Source organism: Cervus elaphus, chromosome 15 (genome assembly GCF_910594005.1).
Source record: "Cervus elaphus chromosome 15, mCerEla1.1, whole genome shotgun sequence".
NCBI lineage: Eukaryota > Metazoa > Chordata > Mammalia > Artiodactyla > Cervidae > Cervus > Cervus elaphus.
In genome coordinates, this window is record NC_057829.1 from 26,554,730 (window position 1) to 26,576,648 (window position 21,919).

The window sequence follows — 21,919 nt, forward strand, 5'->3', positions numbered from 1 at the left end:
GAGAGGTCTGGTAAGGTGAAGAGTGTACAGGCCAAGAATGGTGGCAGCAGTGTGAAGGGGAGGTGGCAAATGCCTGCAGAGAACTCTCGGGAGGGTAGCTATGGCAGGATGGTCCATCAGGCAGTAGCATGGACTCTCAGATGGAGAGAATGCATGAAGAATAGTGCCTGATGGTGGCACACAGGTGGATATATGACAGGGGCACATGGATGCCAGAGGCCAGCTGAGGCTGTGATGGGGCAGCAGAAAGAACCAGGACTCCAGGACTCCAAGCTATTGTGAGTATCTCAAATATCACAGTGTCATTCCTGTTCCTATCACATGTAAGATGCAGGGCTGAGGACTTGACGGGCAGACTCCTTGAATCCTCACTGATGTCTTATGCAGGTGATGTTCTGCAAGTCTCAGAAGCCAAGTGACAAATGGCAATGCTTGGATTCAGACTCTTCACTGTCTGATTCCAAAGTTAGCTCTTTTGTTCCACTGCTGCTGAGGCAGGACTTGAGGTGGGAGGGTTGCTGGGCTTCCAGCCCTGGAGGTGGGAAGCACGCTGCCCCTTTGCAGAAGGAGCCACTTCCTGAGATGGGTCTCCCTGGCAGGGTCAGGATCATGAGCTTCACCATGAGACATTCTTGATCTTGACTGTGGCCGGACTGGCCGGTGCCGTCAGGTGCCCTCTCATTGCCTGGGGTGATGCACCGAATCCCCTCTGGGATGAAGAATCATGTGGATATGAGTTTCAGAGATCCTCCTCAGGCCCGGAGCCAGAGCAGAGGGAGGTGAGAAGGCAGAGAGGCCCTTTCATCAGTCCTCCCCAAGCCAGTCTGTGGCCGGACCCCTCTTGGCATCCCCCCTGTCTGGGTGGTAGGCCCCCTGCCCACTTCGATCCTTACCTGCCCCACTCGGATGATACTACAAAGATGCAGAGCACCAAGGCCTCTCAGATGCCCTACTTGGAGAAGCTTGGCGCCTCTTCTAGATCTTGGAGGTTTGGCTGTCAGACCTAGACCTTGGTGCCTCACCCGGGAGCACGGCTTTCTGTTGTCACTAACTATGTTAGATATTCATCGTACCAGCTGGTTCAGAACAGCACAAAGAGCTCTTTCCTGCTGACAGAGTGTTGCTCTGCCAGACCTCTTCCCTTCAGGGATATGTGAGCAGCTCAAGCTCCCTGCTCACTGGGAGGATGCAAATCCCCTTCCTCCCTCGCTTTATGTCCTTCCTCTTCTTTTGTCTTTCCCCAAGGAGCTTTCCCAGTGCTTGGGTGGCACTCAGAGACCACTCCCCCCGAAAAAGCAAAAATTCATTCACTTTAAGGTAGTGGTTCTTGACTGGAGGCAATTTTGCTCCCCAGGGGGCACTTGGGAGGGTTTGGAGAAATGTTTTGGGTGTCACAGCTGGAGCAGGTGGGGTGTTCCTGGCATCTAATGGGAGGGGCTTGGGGATGCTGCCAAGCACCCTCCAGTGCACAAGATGCCCCACAGGAGAGAACCATCAGCATCAGAGTGACCTTAGTGACCACGTGTGAACCACCCCCCCCACCCCGCCCTACAGTATAAATCCAGAGTTCCCTGGTGGTCCAGTGGTTAGGAATTACGCTTTCACTGCGGAGGACCTGGGTTCGATCTCTGGTCAGGGAGTTAAGATCCCATAAGCCACATGATGCAAGCAAAAAAACGGGGTGGGGGAGCGGATTATGATCTCCAGTTGCCCCACACAAGAAGTCCACTGGGTAGAGAACAGTGCTCCCCACAGGCCCAGTGCTGTAACTTCTGGCAGGCACTCCTGGTAGGAGAGACGTAATGAAGAGGACTGCTCCTGTGTGAAGAGAGCCTGACAGCTCACCAAAGGCTCTCGTGTCCAGCTTCTCCTTTGCAGGTATGGGGCACTCTGGAGGCCAGACTCCTGAAATCCTGATTCTGGGGTGATCTCCTAGGCTGCTTGTCAGCCCCCAAAGTGGGAGGTAGCCATTTAAAAGTAAATAGCAGATGCTGTTGGTTGAACCCGTGCTGTGTCCCAGGTGCTGTTCTAAACACTTGACTTCTGCCCCGCCCTCTGTCCTCAGGCCTCCACACACTCAGAGTGTGGGTCTTTCCAGGCCCCCTCACAGCCCCTCTTCACTCACAGGCAGTCCAACCAGGGCCATAATGGCCTCTGCATTTTGGAGTAAGTCATGGGAGAGAAATGCTGAGTATTGTGGACTCGTAACAGGGACTCTGTTGGGCTGGGAGGCCAGGCCCTAGGCACTCTGGAATCAGCCTGCACAAATAGCCTGGACCTGAATGGATGGGTCCAGGAGGTGCTGGGAACCCCGGGGACAGTAGCACCTGAAGAGGTGTGCTGGTTAGAAGGTAGCTTAAAGCACAGGCTTGTAGTCCACACCAGCCTGTGATCATGAACTTGTGGGGTGGGGATAGAGAAGCTGAGAAAGGAACAGGAGATTGAGCACCCTCTTCCCACCTCCCAGAGAGCAGCCTCACCTCTAAGATCTCACTGGTGACCTCGAAGGCAGGGCCTGCCAACATGGCATATGAGTCAGTGTGACTCGCTAGTGAGGTCTCAGTGCTAGCCCAGGGCACAGCAGGGCCCAGCTCTGGCTCCTGAGTGAGTCAGCGTCTGAGGGCTGGGGGAGAACAGGGACCTCAGGCTGCGGGCAGCAGTGTGTCACTGGCATACATACACGTGTATGCATACAAGCACATGTACAGTACAAGTGTTTACACACGTGCATGTACATGTGCCCACATCTATGTGCACACACAGATGAGTTTAGACATCTGTGTAAACACATGCCTATTACCATTTTGATGAAATCAAACACCCCATCAATTGTCAGATGCTCTGTTATTTTATGAACTTGAGGAAGAGGAAAAATACTACTAATTAAATTCCGATATAATGCTTTCTTGGGTTTCCCAGGTGGCTCAGATAGTAAAGAATCTGCCTGCAATGCAGAAGACTTGGGTTTGATCCCTGGCTTGGGAAGATCCCCTGGAGAAGGGCATGGAAACCTACTCCAATATTATTGTCTGGAGATTTCCATGGGCAGAGGAGCCTGGTGGGCTACAGTCCATGGGGTCACAAAGTCGGACACGACTGAGCAACTAACACACCCGACACTGACACAATACTTTCTTATCACTTAGCATTTGTATTTGTACTTATTGTAAGAGCTCTTTATTTAGCCTTGTTTAGGCTTAGATTTTGATCATATATTACTCATTTTTTTATAATTTGAGTATTTATCTGGCTGTACTGTGTCCTCATTGTGGCACTGAGACCATCTATCTTCATATGGCACATGGGATCTTGTGGCATAAACTACGGGAACTCTTAGTTGCAGCATGTGGGATCTACTTCCCTGACCAGAGATTGAACCTAACCCCCTGTATTGGGATCATGGAGTCTTAGCCACTGGACCACCGGGGAAGTCCCCTTGATCATACATTACTCTTGTACATACATAGATGTGACAATATGGGGAAGTAAAGTATTCCCATAGTTTCCTCACATTTAGAGTATTACTTGTCTAAGTCACTTTCAGTGTAGGGTCATCAAAATCTGTGCTTTTCAGCACAGTATTGTCCCCTGTGCCATCGGGAGCACGAGTGATGAGGGAGAAGCACTCCACTCTTCCTCTGAAATGTCATCCAAGGCACCAACACCCATTCTTCAAGCTTCCACATGGTGTTTTCTTTTTTAATTTAAATTATTTATTTTAATTAGAAGCTAATTACTTTACAATATTGTAGTGGCTTTTGCCATACATCGACACGAATTGGTCACGGGTGTACATGTGTCCCCCATCCTGAACCCCCCTTCCACCTCCCTCCCAATCCCATCCCTCAGGGTCGATTCAGTGCACCAGCCCTGAGCACCCTGTCTCATGCATTTAACCTGGACTGGCAATCTATTTCACATATGGTAATATACATGTTTCAATGCTATTCTCTCAAATCATCCCACCCTCACCTTCTCCCACAGAGTCCAAAAGTCTGTTCTTAATCTCTGTATCTTTTCTGCTGTCTCGCATATAAGGTAATCATTACCATCTTTCTAAATTCCATATATATGCATTAATATACTGTATTGGTGTTTTTCTTTCTGATTTACTTCACTCTGTACAATAGGTTCCAGTTTCATCCACCTCATTAGAACTGATTCAAATGTGTTCTTTTTAATAGCTGAGTATTATTCCATTGTGTATATGTACCACAGCTTTCTTACCATTCATCTGCTGATGGACATCTAGGTTGCTTCCATGTCCTAGCTATTGTAAACAGTGCTACAATGAACATTGGGGTACACGTGTCTCTTTCAATTCTGGTTTCCTTGGTGTGTATGCCCAGCAGTGGGATTGCTGGGTCATATGGCAGTTTGATTTCCAGTTTTTTAAGGAATCTCCACACTGTTCTCCATAGTGGCTGTACTGGTTTGCATCCCCATCAACAATGTAAGAGGGTTTTCTTTTCTCTGCATCCTCTCTAGAATTTATTGTTTGTAGACTTTTTGATAGTAGCCATTCTGACCGGTGTGAGATGGTACCTCATTGTGGTTTTGATTTGCACTTCTCTGATAATGAGTGATGTTGAGCATCTTTTCATGTGTCTGTTAGACATCTGTATGTCATCTTTGGGGAAATCTCTGTTTAGTTCTTTGGTCCATTTTTTTGATTGGGTCGTTTATTTTTCTGGTATTAAGCTGCAGGAGTTGATTGTATATTTTTGAGATTGATTCTTTATCAGTTACTTCGTTTGCTATTATTTTCTCCCATTTTGAAGGCTGTCTTTTCACCTTGCTTATAGTTTCCTTCGTTGTGCAAAAGCTTTTAAGTTTAATTAGGTCCCATTTGTTTATTTTTGGTTTTATTTCCATTACTCTGGGAGGTGGGTCATAGAGGATCCTGCTGTGATTTATATCAGAGAGTGTTCACCCTATTTTTCCTCTAGGAGTTTTATAGTTTCTGGTTTTACATTTAGATCTTTAATCCATTTAGAGTTTATTTTTGTGTATGGTGTTAGAAAGTGTTCTAGTTTCATTCTTTTATAAGTGGTTGACCAGTTTTCCCAGCACCATTTGTTAAAGAGATTGTCTTTTCTCCATTGTGTATTATTGCCTCTTTTGTCAAAGATAAGGTATCTATAGGTGTGTGGATTTATCTGGCTTCCCAGGTGAATTCTACCAAAAACTTAGAGAAGAGCTAACACCTATCCTCCTCAAACTCTTCCAGAAAATTGCAGAGGAAGGTAAACTGCCAAACTCATTCTATGAGGCCACCATCGCCCTAATACCAAAACCAGACAAAGATGCCACAAAAAAAGAAAACCATAGGACAGTATTACTGATGAACATAGATGCAAAAATCCTCAACAAAATCCTCAACAGAATCCAACAACATATGAAAAAGATCATACATCATGACCAAGTGTGCTTTATCCCAGGGATGTAAGGATTCTTCAATATTCACAAATCAATCAGTGTGATACACATTAACAAATTGAAAGATAAAACCATATGATTATCTCACTAAATGCAGAGAAAGCCTTTGGAAAAATTCAACATCGATTTATGATAAAAACCCTCCAGAAAGCAGGCATAGAAGGAATATACCTCAACATAATAAAAGCCATATATGAAAAACCCACAGCAAACATTATCCTCAATGGTGAAAAATTGAAGGTGTTTCCCCTAAAGTCAGGAACAAGACAAGGATGCCCACTCTCACCACTACTATTCAACATAGTTTTGGAAGTTTTAGCCACAGCAATCAGAGAAGAAAAAGAAATAAAAGGAATCCAGATTGGAAAAGAAGTAAAACTCTCAGTGTTTGCAGATGACATGATCCTCTACATAGAAAACCCTAAAGACACCATCAGAAAATTACTAGAGCTGATCAATGAATGTAGTAAAGTTGCAGGATATAAAATTAACACACAGAAATCCCTTGCATTCCTATACACTAACAATGAGCAAACAGAAAGAGAAATTAAGGAAACAATTCCATTCACCATTGCAATGAAAAGAATAAAATACTTAGGAATAAATCTACCTAAAGAAACAGAAGACCTTTATATAGAAAACTATAAAACACTGATGAAAGAAATCAGAGATGACACAAACAGATGGAGAAATATACCATGCTCATGGATTGGAAGAATCAATGTAGTGAAAATGAGTCTACTACCCAAAGCAATCTATAGATTCAATGCAATCCCTATCAAGCTACCAACAGTATTTTTCACAGAACTAGAACAAATAATCTCACAATTTGTATGGAAATACAAAACACCCCGAATAGCCAAAGCAATCTTGAGAAAGAAGAATGGAACTGGAGAAATCAACCTGCCTGACTTCAGACTATACTACAAAGCTATAGTCATCAAGACGGTATGGTACTGGCACAAAGACAGAAATATAGATCAATAGAACAAAATAGAAAGCCCAGAGATAAATCCACATGGTGTTTTCTTGATCCTACTGGAAGGTGGCAGTGCAGGTTTTCAGACAACTATGGTTTGCATACTTTCCTCAGATAGTCCCTGAACAGTTCATTATCTGAAATGTCGATGGATTGCAGTATACTATGAGGCCACCAGGGATAACAAGAGACTCTTGCTAGAACAGGCAGTAGCAATATACCAGAACTGCCACTTGGCCTTCTACAGCCATAAACAGGGAGGACAAGCATCCCAGCCTCATGAGATGCAGCCTGCATTGAAGCACCTCATCTGCAGTTACCACATGCCCTTTTGCTAGAAAGGTTAGAGCTTGAGGGACAGTAGGGCTGGCCCCAGGGCCCAGGATTGAGAAAGGGCCAGAAGTGTTATTGTCACTGTTCCCCTGCCTTTAGGCAATGCTGCTTGCATCTCTTCAGGTTCAGAGGCACTGAGGGGCCTGGGTAGGCACATGACTGGCCTTGAATTTCAACTGTGGTTGCTACAGTTGTGTGTTGTCTATGGTTGCTGCCCATAGACAAGTGCCTCCATCACTTTGGGCCTGCTTTTCTAGCCATGAGAACATGGATAACATACCTTGTTCCTTGGAGCTCCTTGGAGGAATGGCTGACTCTAGAATTAGGGCTGGGAATACCTGAGATGAGCATCTTGTAATACCAGAAAGTAAGGAAGTACCCCTCAAGACCCCCAAGCCAAAAATGATAGGCATGTATTAAAAGGACAGGAGCCAAGTGGAAGAGCTCCTGACAGCTAAAGCTGGGACAATTCCAGCAATAAAATAAACAATGAGGTGTTGAATTATAACCCAGAGTATAAAATAAATATCCACAAGTCCATACTGATAAATGAATGGTTGAATACATAAATAAATGGAGAAGAAGAAACAAATGTCTGCAGAGGAATTTCAAATAACTGACATAGATCCTCTGCCCTCGAGGAGGTGGATTTTAACTCCATGCTCCTCAAGTGTGGACGGTGCGTAGTGACTTCCTTCTAAAGAGCAGAGCATGGAAGCCAGACTAAGTGGCGGGGGAGGTAGTGACTCTGCAGTGGAGAAAGCTGGCAAGCAGCTTCTCTGCAGGTGGTCAAGGTCCACATCAACAGTGATGTCATGTTTGTAGCACGCATTCTTTTTTTTTTTGCCATGCCACGTGGCATGTGGTATCTTAGTTCCCCCACTAAGACCCCTGCAGTGGAAGCACAGAGTCTTAACCCCTGAACCACCAGGCAAGTTCCATAGCATGGACTTGTGACATAATGTGATGAGGGTGCTCACCTCTGTGGTCTTCCCTGAATCCATATCCTCAGTCTAACCATGGAGAAAACATCAGACATACCCAAATTGAAGGAGTAGCTGCAAAATACTTAACAAATATTCCTAGAAACCACTTAGGCCGTGAAAAACCAGGAAAGTGCGAGGGACATCAGAGAGGAGAAACAGTCTGAGGCAGCCAAAGGAGATGTTAATTGTTGTTGTTAAGTGGTCAGACTGTGTCCAACTCTGCCACCCCATGGACTGCAGTATGCCAGGTTTCCCTGTCCTTCACCATCTCCCAGAGTTTGCTCAGATTCATGTCTATTGAGTTGGTGATGCCATCCAACCATCTTGTCCTCTGTCATCCCCTTCTCCTTCAGCCTTCAATCTTTCCCAGCATCAGGGTCTTTTCCAATGAGTTGATTCTTCCCATCTGGTGGCCAAAGTATTGGAGCTTCAGCTTCAGCATCAGTCTTTCCAATGAATATTCAGGGTTGGTTTCCTTTAGGATTGACTGGTTTGATCTCCTTGCTGTCCGAGAAGGAGATAAAGTGACTAAATGCAATGTGCTGACCTGGATGGGATCCTGGAGCCAAAAAAAGGGACAACACCCCTAAATTAGGAAAATTGGAAAAAATATGGACTTCAGTAAGTACTTGCATGGTAGCTCAGGCAATAAAGAATCTACCTGCAATGTAGGAGACCTGGGTTCAATCCCTGGGTTGGGAAGATCCACTGGAGAAGGGAATGGTGGCCCACTCCAGTACTCATGCCTGGAAAATCCCATGGACAGAGGAGCCTGGTGGGGTACAGTCCATGAGGTCACAAAGAGTTGGACATGACTGAATGACTAGCACGCACACACAGAGAATGTGTCAGTATTGGTTCATGCATGGTGACAAATGTATCATAGTCATGGCAGATATTAATCACAGGGAACTCCACACTCTCCATGCTGCTTTTCTGAAAATCTGAAGCTATTCTAAAATTTGAAATTTAAAATATTCTAAAATTTAAAATATTGATTTAAAAGGAAAGAAGGGTTATGACTTCTTTCCAGGCAGGTTGCTGGGAGGGTTTGTGGAGATGATGCTGGGAAATGTGGGCTGTGTCAGCCCTTGGGTGGCAGTGTATGCCCTGTCATGTTTGAGCACAGGGCGGGCCTGAGACTGGCTTTTTCCACATTACACCTCCCTGTGGAGCCCTGCTGGACCTAGCTGCCAAGAAGTAGGTGAACATTGTGCTCTGTAGCCCCTCAGAAGCAATGGTCCCTAGGAGTGAGGTTGGCCAGGAACTGTCTCTGCTGGAAGCAAGAAGGAGAAGCCCATCTAAGCTTGGTCCAGAAGGGAAGGCTGCCAGCTGCCAGCTTGGTCCAGAAGGGAAGGCCCACTCACATGGGCTCCCTAGGGCTTAGCTCTCCCCCTCTAACCATGGGCTGAAACATGGGCATTTCTGCTGCAGGCACCCTGAGTCTGACCCTGCCTTCAGGCAGAGCTCCCACCCAGTAGACCCTCCTTCCCTTCTTCCTTTTCCCTGGGCTTGACCACAAGGCCCTTGGGAGGCCTGGCCATGCAGGGTTACAGGAGAGCAGAGAAAGGGTTTTTACAACAATCCCTGACTGTTCACAGGATTGTGTGACTGTTCACTGGACATAGAAACCCCCTCCCTTCATCTTCACCACCACCCCAGCCAGCCTGCCACCAAAACTGGTTCTGGATAGCTGCCGTGTATAGTGGCTAAGAGCAACAAAGATTTGATCCCAGCCCTCCCACTTTCTAACTGGGACCTTGGGCGAGTTACTTACTTAACCTCTCTGAGCCTTGGATTTCTGACATGTGAAACAAGAATAATTCCTCCCTCCATAAGAGTGCCCTCAGCAGGGTGCCTGATACATTGTATGTGTTGCGTGACCAGAGTTGCCTCCAACCCTAGTTCTCTCTAGCCACTGTCTCCCTTCTGTGGTTTTGCCTCCCCTTGATCAGAGTCTTGACCTTTGCTTGTTTTTCTGGTACACAGCCAATAGCCATCCCAGGCCAATATGTTATGTGGAACTCTAACCTGGGGGGTCTTGGCAGGTGACCTTGAATTTGGCCGAGGTGCGGGGAGCAGGGAGACCAGACACAGTGTTCTTTTCTGCCCCATGGGTGTGTCTTGGAGCAATCATGCTTGTGCGTACAACCACGGGAAGCAATTCCTGATCTCCCCTGAGCTGGCTCGTTGGCCTCACCTCTGGCATTTGAGAAGTAGTCGTTGGGAGGCGGAGGCCGACAGAGCCGGGCCTTGAGTGCACAGCCAGGCCAGAGCCTGTTGGGCAGCAGCCCTGTGTGTGTGCCAGAAGGCTGGGGTCCTGGGCCACTCAGGCAGCCTCACCCTCTCTCTGGGGCTCCAGCACCAGCTCAGGGCTGTGGGTGGAACCCATGTGCCTGGCAGCCTCTGCAGTTCTGCTGAGCATGGCAGTCATGTCCAGCCACCTCCTTGTCCTATGCGGAGTGTCATTGTAGCTCCAGCTGAATCAAAGCCACTGAGGTCCCACTCAAGGGCCAAGACGGGTGTGTATAGATGAGCCAGAGCCCCAGAGACAGTCGGACTGGGGGACCTGAAATGGCAAGGCCAACCCTACTTTTGGAGGGTGGAATAAGAGAGAAAATTTAGTTGCTTTCTTTTCATTATCCTTATTTAATCTAAGAAAAGACCAGACTGTCTCTCATTGCTGAACCACGCACCTATCACAGCCTCAAAACTCTTCATCCAGTCTTGTACTTAGGCTGTCTTCGGGGACAGGGTTCATTTTCCATCTTCCTTTCCTATGGATCCTTTAGTGGGTTCCATGTGCCTGTCTCAGTTTTATTTTACTTGCTAATGTCTTCAGTTCATCATGGTTCTTAGAAGATGGTTTACTGGGTCCAGGATCCTAGGTTGATGGTTTCTTGGTGCTTTGATGGTGTTACCTCAGGGTCTCCCTAGTTACTGTTGGAAACCTACTCCCAAGGCAGTGGTCCTTCCTTGGTGAGTGACTTGTCTTCTTTCTCTCTTGCTGCCTACAGATGTCTTACAAGACATTCTCTTTGACTGATGTGAGCTTGGAGGGAAATTCCTCCACTGTCTGTCCCCAGGAGTGGAGCCAATGCACTCAAGAGGGAGACTTGAGGCCAGGGGGGGCGGTGCACAGGAAGACTGAATGGGGCTCATGGCACGGGGAGCTTTCTAAGGGCCAAGAGTGCCTTGATGGGCTAGGAAGAAACTCCCTGTCATGTGGAGGTGGCCTGAGTTACCTTGATTGCCAATAAGTTCGGGACTGTCATGGTGGCTTCATGTAGTTCCTGACTTCCCCTCCCCTACATCAAGCCTCTGCCCATCTCCTGTGAAGAGTTGACCTTCTCAGTCAAGGATCATTCTGGATCCAACAGTAAGACCTGTCTGACCTCTCCTTCCCACACTCACTGTCTTCCTCTCTCCTGACCCCTGGGGTGGGGCATGAGGGGTCTGCACCAAGGGCTTGGTACACCTGTCTGTCCCTTTAGTGTCCAGATTATTTTAGAGCACCGAGGGGTCGCTCCAGATGGCATGTCCCTTCCTGCTTGCTCTGTAGCTCTGTATTTGCATTTAGGACAGTAACCTGGGACTGGGAGTTTGCATCAGGAAGTACCATTCAACCTCCCACCTGTATCAAACACTTGGCTCTGATTCTGCCTCCTGCACAGAGAACAGCAGCCCCCTCTCTCCCAGCGTGCCAGCCTGGAGATGCAGTGTTAGAGCAGGGCTCACTGCAGCCTTTGATCGGTGAGCTTGGCCTGCTGCGTGAGGGACACAAATGAGTAACGTAGCAGGATTCTGGCAGCACTCTTCCTGGTCCACTTTGGAGAAAGAGGAGGGCAGGAAGGCAGTGGCCTGGGTACTCTAGTTTGTTTGTTTGTTTGTTTTTCCTTTGGCCATGATGCCACAAGGCATGTGGGATCTTAGTTCCGCTTTCCCTGTCCTGGGGTCACTGGTGAGTTTACATGTGTATACGAGGTGCCCAGATGTGGCTGTGTGGAGCGTGCATTGCTTATCACCCCATCCTTGGTTGCACTCTTACAGTGCACATCAGTGGGATCTGAGACACCCACCGTGCCTTTGTGTGGCAGGAAGACCCTGTAGTGGTGTTGGAGGGGCTGAGATGTTAGGGTTCTTTGTGTCATCCTACTGCTGCTTGAATATCATTTCAGCAGGTCATCAGAGTCCTCAGGGTGGAATCCTGTGAGGTAGAATACATGTGCATGGTCTTCTAGGATGAGTCATGGGCAGGCGGTAGAGATGGATGTTAATCTGTTTATGCATTTGAGCACTTGGCTCCCATGATGTCTCTGCTCCTACCGGAGAGGGGAGGAGGGTGGAGGGAGGGCCCCCTGCCCATCGCGCTGTCCACTGTTATGTGTGCTGGGCGTTGGGGGGCCTGCTGTCCCACAGCAGGCACTGGTCTCTGGTCCTAATTGGGTCCAGGCCTGGGTGCCAGGCAGGGCGGAAGCCTGATGCTGGCCCCTCTGGGGTCTACACACTTATGGTTGGGAGAGTGGGCTGGGACTCCATGGTGCCCAGGCTTCTGCTGCTGCAGCCCTGTGCTCACAGGCTCTGTCCTTGCTGGCCCAGGAGGGGTGCGTCAGCACAGGAACAGATCTCTGGTCCCCGTCCCCACCTTCCCATCCCCGTGGGACTCTCATGTGTAGGGTTGGCCATGCCATTACTTCTCCATCTGCTGGACAGCAATCCCTTTGTGGATTATAGGTTGGTTCCTTTGCTCATGAGCTGAAAGGCATGGCGGGGTAAAGTGGTGTGAACAGGGTCATGCACAAATCTCCATCCTCACTCCCAGGAAGCTGTGCTGGCAAGAGTCAGAGGCTGGGTTCCACTTCTGCTCCATCACTGACTGTACCCATGGGCCTCTCTGCCTGTGGTGCTCACTCGTCATCCCCAGATATTGAGTTGGCATGAGCATCCACATGCCAGCCCATGACAGCCATTGTGGTCCCCATTCTACAGAAACAGAGATTCTAAGGAGTCACCTGACATGCCCCAAGCCTCCCAGCTGCTAAGGGGCAGTGCTGGGGATTAAACCCAGGACTCTGACTCCTGGCAGTTGCACTGCTGGGTACTGACACTGACCCAGTGAACACATCATTTCTCGTCCTGGATAAGCCACTTCTCCTAGAAGAGTAGTTACATAAGTGATGGCTTGTCACATGTAGACGTTAGAGGTGATGCTTTTAAATCCACAGAATGATGTTTCATGAAATAAGAAAATTGCAAGCAGTATATTCAGTATTATTCTAATTTTGTAAAATGGCACACATGCATACACATGGGTGACAGGAAGCTGTGTTAATGGCACTTACTATATATCTGGGTGATACTAATAGGAGACTTAACTATTTTTTCTTATTTTTTATAACTTGGGAGCTTCTTTTTTTAATTGAAGTATAGTTGATTTACAGTGTTGTATTTCTGCTGTATGGCAAAGTGGTTCAGTTATACACACACACACACACACATATATACATTCTTTTTTAAAATATTCTTTTCTATTATGATTTATCATAGGATGTTGAATATAGTTCTTTGTGCTATACAGTAGGATCTTGTCTATCATTCCATCTATAATAGCTTACATCTACTAACAACCCCCTCCCCCTTGGCAACCACGAATCTGTTCTTTAAGTCTCTGAGTCTATTTCAGTTTCATAGATAAGTTCATTTGTGTTATATTTTAGACTCCACATGTAAGTGGTATCTATGGTATTTATCTTTGTCTGACTTAATTTAAAATGATAATCTCAGATCCATCCATGTTGCTCCACATGGCATTATTTCATTTTTAATGGCTGAGTAGTATTCCTTTGTGTGTGTGTGTGTGTGTGTGTGTGTACCACATCTTCTTTATCCACTCATCTGTTGATGGACATTTAGATTGTTTCTATGTCTTGGCTATTGTGATTAGCGTTGCTATGAACACAGTGTGGTGCATGCATCTTTCGGGATTATAGTTCTGTCCAGATACATGCCCAGGAGTGAAATGATTTCTGTATCATGTGGTCGTTCTATTTTTAGTTTTCTGAAGAACCTCCATACTGTTTTCATAGTGGCTGTACCAACTTACATTCCAACCAACAATGAGGGGGATTCCCTTTTCACCACATCCTCTCCACCATTTGTTATTTGTAGACTTTTTATTGATGGGCATTCTGACTGTTGTGAGGTGGTACCTTATTGTAGTTTTGATTTGCATTTCTCTAATAATTAGCAGTGTTGAGCATCTTTTCATGTGTGTATTGATCATTTGTATTTCTTCTTTGGAGAAATGTCTGTTTAGGTCTTCTGCCCATTTTTTGGATAGTTTTTTTGTTGTTGAGTTGTATGAGTTGTTTGTGCATTTTGAAAATCAAGCCTTTGTTGATCTCATTGTTTACAAATATTTTCTCTTATAGGTTGTCTTTTCTTTTTTTTTTTAATAATATACTTTGCTGTGCAAAAACTTGTAAGTTTGATTAGGATCCTCCTTTGTTCAAGATTAATTGACAATAGGTATGTGGGTTTGTTTCTGGGATCTTGATTCTGTTCCATTGATCTGTATGTCTTTTTTGTGCCAATACCATGCTGTTTTGATTACTGTAGATCTATAGTGTTGTCTGATGTCTGGGAGGGTTATGTCTCCTGTTTTGTTCTTTATCTTTAGGATTACTTTGGCAATTCCGGGTCTTTCATGGTTCCATGTAAGTTTAATTTGGATTATTTGTTCTAGTTCTGTGAAAAACATCATAGGTAGTTTAGTAAGGATTGCATGGAATCTGTAGTTTGCATTGGGTAGTGTGGCCATTTTAACAATATTAATTATTCCAATCCAAGAGCATGGTGTATCTTTCCATTTGTTTGAATCATCTTCAGTTTCATTTGTTAATGATTTAGAGTTCTCAGCATATAATTATTTCACCTCCTTGGTCAGATTTATTCCTAAATATTTTATTTTTGGGGGTGTGATTTTGAAAGTTATTGTTTTTTTTTTTACATTCCCTTTCTGATATTTAATTATTAATGTAAAGAAATGCAGCCAGTTTCTGTATGTTAATCTTGTATCTTGCTACCTTACTGAATTCAGTTATCAGTTTTAGTAGCTTTTGTGTGGAGTCTTTAGAGTATATAGAATCATGTCATCTGCATATAATGACAGTTTTACCTCTTGCCTTCCAATTTGGATATTTTTTATTTGTTTTTCTTGTCTTAAAACTGTGGATAGGACTTCTAATACTATGTTGAGTGGAAGAGGTGAGAGTGGGCATCCTTATCTTGTTCCAAATTTTAGTAGCAAGGCTATCAGCTTTTCACTGTGGGTTCATCATAAATAGTTTTTTCTATGTAGAGAGAGATTCCCTCTGTACCCACCTTGGTAAGGATGTTTATCATGAGTGGTCTGTCTAGTGCTTTTTCTGTATTTATTGAGATGATCATGTGGTTTTTGTCTATTGTTTAAGGGGCATATCACATTGATTAATATGTATATATGGAACCATCCTTGTGAACTTGGGATGATGAATCCCGCTTGGTTGTGGTATATAACTTTTTTATATGTTTCTGGATTCAGCCTATTAATATTTTGTTGAGAATTTTTGCATCTATATTCATCAATGATACCAGCCCATAATTTTATTTTTTGGTGGTGTCTTTTGTGGTTTTGGTATCATAGTGGTGGTTGCTTCATAGAATGTCTTTGGGAGTTTTCTCTCCTCTTCAACTTTTTGGGAAGAGTTTGAGAAGGATCAGTATGGATTCTTCTTTGAATGTTTGGTATAATTTGCCTTGAAGCCATCTGGTCCTGGACTTTTGTTTGTAGAGAGTTTTAAAATTACAATTTTAAAATTCCATTTCACCTCTAGTGACTGGTCTTTTAAAATCATGTGTTTCTTCTTGATTCAGTTTTGGTGGGCTGCATGTTTCTAGATACTTGTCCATTTCTTCTGGGTTATTGAATTTGTTGGCATATAATTGTTCATAATATTCTCATATGGTTTTTTGTGTTTCTGCAGTATTGGTTGTTAGTTTCCTTTTTCATTTCTTTTTTGTTCATTTGAGTTCTCTCTTTTCTTCTTGACAAGCCTGGGCAGAGGTTTGTCAATCTTGTTTACCCTTTCAAAGAACTACCTCTTGGCTTTATTGTTTTCCTTTCTCTCCATTTTATTTCCTCTCTGATCTTTATTACTCCTCCTTTCTTCTGACTTGAGGTTTTGTTCGTTCTTCTTTTTCTAATTCTTATAAGTGGTAGATTAGCTTGTTTATTTGAGATTTTTCTCATTTTTTTGAGGAAAGCTTATATCACTATGAACTTCCATCTAGAACTGCTTTTGCTACATCCCATAGATTTTGTATGGTTGTACTTTCATTGTCTTTTGTCTCAAGATATTTTAAAATTTCCTCCTTGACTTCATTGTTGACCCTTTTTTTTTTTAGAAGCATATTGTTTAGTCTCCATGTAATTGTTTCTTCCTCACTTATTTTCTGTGGTTGATTTCTAGTTTCATGCCTTTGCGGTCAGAAAAGATGCCTGAGATAATTTCTGTATCCTTAAATTTGTTGAGGCTTGTTTTGTACCCTTTTATGTGGTCAATCCTGGAGAATGTTCCATATGCACTTGAAAAGAATGTAATCTGTGCTTTTTCTGGATGTAATATCCTGAAAATATGCATTAAGTATGTTTTATTGTATCATTTAGGATATGAGCTGTCTTGTTGATTTTCTGTCTAGAAGATCTGTCCATTGATGTGAATGGGGTGTTAAAGTCTCCTACCATTTTTGTATACTTGTCTTTTTTTCCATTTATGTCTGTTAGTATTTGTTTTACACATTTGGCCATTTAGGTCTGTTACTATTTGTTTTACACATTTAGGAGCTCGTATATTAAGTGCATATATGTTGACAAGTGTAAGATCCTCTCCTTGTGTTGATCCTTTGTCATTATATGCTGTCCTTCTTTATAGTCTGTGCTTTAAAGTCTATTTTGTCTGATATGAGTATTGTGACCCCCACTTTCTTTTTATTTCCATTTGCAAAAAATACCATTTCCTATCCCTTCACTTTCAATCTATGTGTGTCCTTTGCCCTGCAGTGGGTCTCTTGTAGGCAGCATATTGTAGTGCTTGTTTTTTTATCCAGTCTGTCAGTCTGTATTTTTTGATTGGAGCATTTAGTCCATTGACATTTAAGGTAATTATTAATAGATATGTATTTATTGCCATTTAAACCTTGTTTTCCTGTTGATTTTATATTTCTTGTCTATCCCTTTGTTTGTTTGTTTTTCCTTTTGTGGATTGTTGATTTTCTTTTGTATTATGCTCATGTTCTCTTCTTTTTAATTTTTGTGAATCTATTGCATGTTTTTGATTCGTGGTTACCCTTTTTTTCAAGTATATTGACTCCATCCTATATCTACTTGCCTTAGACTGATAGTCTTATAGGCTTAAACACATTCTAAGAAATGAAAAAAATCAACATTTCTAACTCTCCTCCCCCACATTTTATGACTTTGATGACCTTTTTTACATCTTCATGTTCATCCCTTTGCTGTTAATTGTGGTTACTGCTTCCACAGAATTTTTTTCTTTTTTAAATCTGTGTACGGTCTTATTTAGGTGATTTGCTTTCCAATTGTGATTTTTCTCTTTCCTGTATATTCTTTTTTTTGAAAAAATATTTATTTATTTGGCTGCACTGGGACTTAGTTGCAGCATATGGGATCTAGTTCCATGACCAGGGATTGAACCCAGTTTCCCTGCTTTGGGAGCATGGAGTCTTAGCCACTGGACCACCAGGGACTTGGTCTTAACTGGGAATGGTTCCTTTGCTTCTTCATTTTGCTTATATTTCTCTTATTCTGTGAGTTTAGGAGAAACAATTGTCTACTGTGGTCTTAGAGGGCCATTTATAGGTGGGACCATCCCTGTGTAGCTTGTGTGGGCTTAGTATTTTTGGTGCGAGGGCTGCTTTTAGTAGGGATGCCTGTCGCCTCTGTCCTCAGTGTGTGCTGAGGATCCCCTTGATGGGGATGTGCAGATGTAGCAGTTGGTGCCGGTCATGGGGTCCTCTGTGGCAGTGGTGGCTCACATGTGCCCCTGGAGCACGCCACGGGAGCAGAGGGAGTCTGCGACCACTTCTGGAGCCGAGGAGGTAAAAGTAGTGGTTTGAGACAGCTCCTGAAGCCTGGGGCAAGGTGCTGGGGAGGATGGTAGAGGCGTGTGACTGCGCCTGAAGTCTAGGGGTGGAGGAGCAATAATGGCAGCTCATACACACGCCTGGAGCTCCTGTAGGTAGTGTCCTGCCACCTGAGAGCTCATGTAGGGAAAAAGGCTATACTGGTGAGTTTTGCCCCTGCTTCTGTGCACTGCCCATACAGTGGCACCTGGTCTCTAAGGCAGCCCAGGCCTCCTCTGCATAAACCCTCAGATGGGGTCACACCAGACTCCTGCCCCTTTGCTCATAGCCCACCCTGGTCCCCTCCCCAGGCCCAATCTCCAAAGCCCAAGCTTCTGCACCCAGCCCCTGTCCACCCTGGTGGCCACGAGTCTCAGGCTGGGGAGTGCAGAGTGATGGTACTGACCGTATGTACAGGTTTCTTTCCATTCTAGCTGCTTCAAACTAGTTACTGCATTCTCCTCCAAGGCTCCAAAGCATCCCCTCTGTCCCAGCTGACTTCCCTGCTGGTGAGGGGACTTCCCAGGTGCAGGAACCTTCCCTCTTTAATAGCTTCCTCCAAGGGGCACAGGTCCAGTTCTACTGCCTTCCTCAGTTTTGTTTTTTTTTTTCTTTTTTGTCCTGCCCAATTGCATGAGACTGTCTTGCTCTTTCAGAGGCTGGGAGTCTTCTGCCAATGCTTGGTAGATATTCTGTGAGGATTGTTCCACATGTAGATGTATTTTTGATGTACTTATGGGAGGAGGTGAGCTTCATCTTACTATTCCATCTCTGGATCACCTCTGACTTTTTTCTTCTCTTTTTTTCTGGGGGAGTTGCTTTTCAGAGTTTTTAGAGTGAAATATTTTACATCCAGGAATAAAAGTTATTTAAGACAAAGAAGCTGGAGTGGTCTAGTGGGACCACTCAGGAGATGGACAACTTTAGGAGCAGGTGAGCTGCCTGTTCTTGGAGATGGACAAGCAGAGGTGGTGTCCATCTGTCATGGACATGGTTCCAGGACTTCCTCAACAGGCGAGTGGACGGGGTCTGTGTTCTTTGATGAACTGTGTCGGGACTGCCCCACAGGTCCCTGAGCCTGTGGGAGAAGGGAGTAATCCAATGCACTGCTCCTTTCCTCACACTTGACCGTGCCTGAGAATCACTGGGGAGCTCGTTCCAACTCTGACTCTGATTCAGGAGGTGGGCCCAAGACTCTGCATTTTTAATGTGCTCCAAGTGATGCTGAAGCTTCTGGTCCAAGGCCCTGAAGCACTTTCCCCCTGGATTTGCTTTGGAGGAGTGCCCAGGTATTACAGAGCAAGCAGATGATGCCATGGGTCACGGGAAAGGTAAACAGGGCTGTGAGGATGAGTGACCTGAGCTGAGTGGCATTTCTGAAAGGCCTCTTCAGAGATGTAAAAAGATGAGAGTCTGAGTTGCTGGGTTTGAGAACAGGCCACTTCCCACTATGGCTTTATGGAGAGAGCTCAGTGTTGGAATTCAGCCAGCCAGTATTTGAATCCCAGCTCTGCAACTCATTAATTGTGTGTCCTTGGGCAGGTTCTCTTGCCTCCCTCTGCTTCAGTTTCTTCATCTGAGGATAGGAATGCCTGCTGAATAAGGCCATTGTCAGGATGAAGTAGGATAACATGTCAGGTACCTGGCATTCAGTGGGCCTTTAATGAACACTGGCTTTTCCCAACACCATATACTTGTCTCTTCTTGCAGGTGGATGAGATTTATCACGATGAGTCCCTGGGGGTCCACATAAACATCGCCCTTGTCCGCTTGATCATGGTTGGCTACCGACAGGTAAACCTCTTTGTCAGCAGGCAGGATTGGGAGGGAGACGGCGTGTGAGGCAAGAACATCAGACAAGCTAGGGTGTCGGGAAGGGAGAGCAGTGTCTAGGAAACATTTTATTTCCAGAATCAGAGCCCAGAGACCATGAGAGTTGAGGTCTCAGTGGCAGAGGCATCTGGGGTTGATAAGTGGGACTTACAGTTTCCCCAGTCAGATAAATGGACAATCCTTGATCCCTATACCTGGAGGTCCCATTCCTTGAATCGATGGGGATAGTGGGGCTTAGAGAGGCAACAGCGACCAAGATGAGTCCTGCTAGGGTTGGGCCCCAGGCTCTGTTGCTTGTTCTTCCCCATGTGGGAGTGAAAACAGGGTTTTCTTCTAGAGGCTACTGTGAAGATTAAGTGACAATGAATGTAGAGAGGAAAGGCTCAGAACAGCACCTGCCTGTTGAGGGATTAGAGATCATCAGTTCTCAGCAGATAGGGGTCTTGACACGGAGCTTGGCACAGGAACATTCCCTGAAGCAGGGTTGGACTCTGTGCCTGCGGCAGCCAGAGTCAGTGACCCTGGGGAAGGCACTGCTATCGCTTGGGCCTCGGTGTCCTCTGCTGATGGGAGCCTGTTGTCGTCTGCGGGATCTGACCACCCACCCCGCTCTCTGGCCCCACAGTCCCTGAGCCTGATCGAGCGAGGGAACCCCTCTCGCAGCCTGGAGCAGGTGTGTCGCTGGGCCCACTCTCAGCAGCGCCAGGACCCCGGCCACGCAGAACACCATGATCACGTCGTCTTCCTCACTCGGCAGGACTTCGGACCCTCAGGTATGCAAGGTACTGTATTTGCCATGGCCAGGTATGTGCAGCTGCAGGGCAGGGGCCGAGGCTGTCTCTGGGGCTGCCCTAGGAGGACTGGAGGAATTTTTTTCAACAAAAATATCCTTGGGACTTTGGAGCAGGACCTGGCCGGACAGGTGCGCAAGCTTTGCAGTGGTTTCTTAGGGACTAGGGAGAGTGAAGGGGTCCCACTCTGGTCCCTGCTGCTTTGGTTGAACCTGCAGTTGGCTGGGCATCAGGCTCTGGCCCTGTGCTCACCATCCTGGGACTTGGCTGCATGAAGGTCTCAGTGACCTTCAAGGTGCTCCTGCCCACACTGTATCCTTCCGTCTTCAGAAGCTGGTGGTGGGGAACCTGCAATAGGGCCAGTGTGGTCTTCTGGAAGGAAGGCCTTGCTCTCCCTGCTTATCCATGACTCTGCAGCCCAGTGAGCTGAGCTTACGCATCCTCAGAACTCTCCCCACTGTGGAGTGGAGGAAATAGTCGTATATTTGCTGTCCTCTGTTCCCAGGCTGCTAAAAGGCCCGAAGGATGCATGCACAGTGTCTGTGACAGAGGCTGGCTGAGTGCGCTCTGCAAACTCAGGAAGCTTGGATCACCTCCCCCCACCTCTAGCTTTTTGTAAGGGGAAACCAAGGTCCAGAGTGGCAACAAGGTTTGCCCAGGCCCCACTGCAGAGAGGAGACAGAGCTGAAACTCAGACTGGATCTCCAGACACCAAGTTGAGGGCTTCTTAGTGTTTTCTGGTCTGATGCTAGAAGAGGGTCAGCCTGTACCCAACAGGGCTGCTTGTCTGAATCCGTGAAATCCTCAAGGCGAGCTTGTACACACACAGATCGACACACACATGTACAGACAAACATGTACTCTTGCCCAGGCACACGTGCACACAAACACCCATACACGTATGTACTCACATGTGCTGTTGAGCACATCCAGACCTCCAGAACAGGTAGGACCCCAGAAACCTCTATACCCCCAGGACCATCTCAGGAAAGGGTTTTGGCAGTTCTGAAGACAGAGAATAGTGTCTGGCCCTGGTTGGCTGAAAGCCCAGGGCAGGGAGCGTTCTCTGCCATTGCCCCCTCTTCAGAGGTCTTCCCCAGCCCAGGCTGCTCTCTCAGCCGATTACAGGCCCTGGGGAGAGGGGGATGCAGCCCCCTAGATCACAGGCCTCTCACAGAAAGCCACTCAGCCAGTGCTGGCCTCACCGTGGCTGCCATGTGCTGGCCCGCTGCACTGCCCGCGTCTCCTGAGGCCTGCACAGTCGTGTCTTCACTCTGCCCATGTCCTCCCCTCCACGTGTCCACCCCCACCTCCCCAGAGTCTCTCACCTCTCCCCCAGCCCTAGCTCTAGGCCCCTCATAAGTCATTCCCTGGTC

The 21,919-nt window shown here is 46.1% G+C and overlaps 1 protein-coding gene across 6 annotated transcripts in view; it reads left to right on the forward strand.

The window, feature by feature from the left end:
- Nucleotides 1–21,919, forward strand: part of ADAMTS14 (ADAM metallopeptidase with thrombospondin type 1 motif 14) — a 92,436-nt gene that overhangs the window by 40,098 nt on the left and 30,419 nt on the right. For 3 of the 6 annotated variants that reach the window (XM_043926588.1, XM_043926584.1, XM_043926586.1), the window contains exons 5-6: nucleotides 19,630–19,713; nucleotides 20,378–20,534. In XM_043926588.1, the coding sequence (XP_043782523.1) occupies nucleotides 19,630–19,713; nucleotides 20,378–20,534 (241 nt within the window). The remainder of the gene's footprint in view (nucleotides 1–19,629; nucleotides 19,714–20,377; nucleotides 20,535–21,919) is intronic. The other 3 variants (XM_043926589.1, XM_043926585.1, XM_043926587.1) reach the window with 1 other exon arrangement.